Source organism: Eimeria acervulina, genomic scaffold (genome assembly GCF_000499425.1).
Source record: "Eimeria acervulina Houghton genomic scaffold, Eah_scaff2353, whole genome shotgun sequence".
Taxonomy (NCBI): domain Eukaryota; phylum Apicomplexa; class Conoidasida; order Eucoccidiorida; family Eimeriidae; genus Eimeria; species Eimeria acervulina.
The window spans coordinates 1-2,739 of record NW_013548426.1 but is presented as its reverse complement, the minus strand read 5'-3'; the positions used below and the strand labels follow the sequence as shown (position 1 = coordinate 2,739).

The following is a 2,739-nucleotide window of genomic DNA, read 5'->3' as shown; positions in this document are numbered from 1 at the left end:
CTTAGGGCATATGCAGCGCGTTGCAAAGAAGCCCACGGGAAGGAGGTTGCGCAGCGTGAGATGGACTGCAGAGCTAGGACCTACGGCGCGCATAGTCGTTAGAGCGATGCAGAATCGGTTGAGGTGGCGACTGGCAGGCGTGTTGACGCTCTACAAGTGTGGACGCAAAGCTACGACATGGGGTTAGGAGCGCGCGCCAGAGCAGTTGGTGCAGTTCCGTGTTGTTGGAAAGAGGTTGCCAAGGGTAGCTCTTTCCAACAACACGGGACTTGCGTCCGCGTTTTGCGTTACTTGTAGTTGTTGAAAGAGGTTTGGTGACGGGCGAAGTAAGGGAGTGATGCGATGCACGATTCGGCGTCAGTCGAAGGGCTGCACAAGAGTTTGCGCAGTGTCGCTGCGCGCCGGTGCGCAGCTTGGTATATTCAATCGTATTAGGTGCTCGACTGTACTGCTCACAGCGTACGAGGTACATACCAAGTTTGTGCGTTGACGCATTAGGACCCTATAGTAACACGTCGCGTGCACAGTGCAGCAAACGTTCGCCGTGAGTTTTCGCAGTCTCAGGCCAATGGAGGTTGTGCGGCTGGCATGCCAAGATTGTGCGGTGACGCATTAGGACACTATAGTAACGCGTCTCCTTCACACTGCAGTAAACGTTCGCACGAAATTTTCGCAGTCTCCAGCCAGTGGAATTTATACGGATGGCGTCTGCATGTCTTGTGAACCTCTCTCCAGGACGTATGTGGCCACGGTGGCGCGCACATCCCCTTCAGATCCACGATTTGCGGGAATGCATACCTGATGGGTAGCAGGTAGATCGCATATATACAGCGGGATGAGCATTTGTGTGAGCTGCTGCGTATGCAAGCAACCCATGCGTGGACTAGCGATGCGTCTTTCTAAGGCGAAGGGTGCTTGATGGAGAAGAAGCACCTGTTGACGGAGTGTCATGGCAAAAGCGGGTTTCGTGAAGTGACTAGGCAGACGTAGCGGTTGATTGAATTGCATAGTGTTTGCGTCTGCGGCGTGTGCACCAGGCCATCTGTGCACTGGAAGGTCGAGAATATGCGCTGCTTAAGGTAGATGGAGTGCTTTCCAAAGAAGCCCAGGAGAAGGCGGTTGCGCAGCATTGGATGGATTGCAGAGCTAGGGCCAACAGCGCCCATAGTCGTTGGCGCTATGTAGCATCGGTTGACGTGGCGACTGGTAGGCGTATTAACGCTCTACAAGTGTGAACGCAATGCTACTACACAGATCGGCGCGCTGCAGGGCAGTTGGTGCAGTTCCGTGTTGTTGGAAAGAGGGTGTAAAGGGTAACGCATTCCAGCAACACGGCACATGCGTCGGGGAGCTGCGTAACTTGTTGTTCTTGAAACGGGTTTGCTCAAAGGCGGAGCAAGGGAGTGGTGCGATGTAGGATTCGACGTGAGGCGAATGGCTACGTAGCAGTTCGCGCAGCGTGGCTACGCGCCGGTCAGCGCGTTGGTTTTTGAAGTGTTTTAGCTTCTAGACGCTACTCCGCACAGCGCACGAGGCGCCCACCAAGCTTGTGCGGTGACGCATTAGGACACTATGGCAAAGCGATGCGCGTACAATGCAGTAAACGTTCGCACGAAATTTTCGCAGTTTCCAGCCAATGGAAGTTGTGCGGCTGGCGTCGGCATCTCTTGTGAACCTCTCTCCAGGACGTATGTGGCAACGGTGGCGCGCAAAGCACCTTCAGATCCACGATTTGCGGGAATGCATAGGTGGAGAGTAGTAATGTAGATCGCACATGTAAACAGTGATGCGGATTTGTGTGTCCTGCTGCGTATGCAAGCGACGCATGCGTGGACTAGTTTTGCGACTTTACAAGGCGAAGGTTGCTTGAGGGAGAAGAGGCACCTGTTGACAGAGTGGCATGGCAGGAACGGGTTTCATGAAGTGACTAGGCAGACGTAGCGGTTGACTGAATTGAATAGCGTTTGCGTCTGCGGCGTGTGCATCAGGCCATCTGTGCACTGGAAGGTCGAGAATATGTGCCGCTTATGGAAGATGCAGCGCGTTGCAAAGAAGCCCACGGGAAAGCGGTTGCGCAGCGTTGGATGGATTGCAGAGCTAGGGCCTACTGAGCGCATAGTCGTTGGAGCTATGTAGCATCGCTTGACGTGGCGATTGGCAGGCGTATTGACGCTCTACACGTGTGAACGCAATGCTACTACACAGATCGGCGCGCTGCAGGGCAGTTGGTGCAGTTCCCTGTTGTTAGAAAGGCCTGCCCTTGGGTAGCGTTTTCCAGCAACATGGAATATGCGTCGAGGAGCTGCGTAACTTGTTGTTCTTGAAACGGATTTGGTGGCGCGCGAAGTAAGGGAGTGATGCGCTGCAGGATTCGACGTGAGGCGAAGGGCTGTGTAGCAGTTTGCGCAGTGTCGCTGCGCGCCGGTTCGCGGCTTGGTATATTGAATTGTATGAGGTGCTCGACTGGACTGCTCCCAGAAGAGGAGACACAAACCAAGTCTGTGCGGTGACGCATTAGGACACTATTGTACAGCGGCATGTGCGCAATTCAGGTAATTCAGTAAACGTTCGCCTCGAATTTTCGCAGTCTCCAGCCAATGGAGGTTGTGCGGCTGGCGTCGGTCTGTCCTGCCAACCGCTCTCCAGGACGTATGTGGCCACGGTGGCGCGCACATCCCCTTCAGATCCACGATTTGCGGGAATGCATACCTGATGGGTAGCAGGTAGATCGCATATATA

The 2,739-nt window shown here is 54.4% G+C and overlaps 2 protein-coding genes across 2 annotated transcripts; both read left to right on the top strand.

Annotated features, from left to right (window-relative positions):
• Positions 1-568: 568 nt before the first annotated feature.
• On the top strand, positions 569-1,235 carry EAH_00066140 (hypothetical protein; the record flags this gene model as incomplete). The annotated part of the gene is made up of 2 exons (XM_013392754.1): positions 569-604; positions 1,038-1,235. The coding sequence occupies 2 exons, from the start codon at positions 569-571 to the stop codon at positions 1,233-1,235; spliced, it is 234 nt and encodes a 77-aa protein (XP_013248208.1).
• A 401-nt stretch (positions 1,236-1,636) lies between these two features.
• EAH_00066130 (hypothetical protein) lies at positions 1,637-2,136 on the top strand (the record flags this gene model as incomplete). The annotated part of the gene is made up of 2 exons (XM_013392753.1): positions 1,637-1,755; positions 1,989-2,136. 2 exons carry the CDS (start codon positions 1,637-1,639, stop codon positions 2,134-2,136), a joined length of 267 nt encoding a protein of 88 aa, XP_013248207.1.
• Between the last annotated feature and the right edge of the window lie 603 nt (positions 2,137-2,739).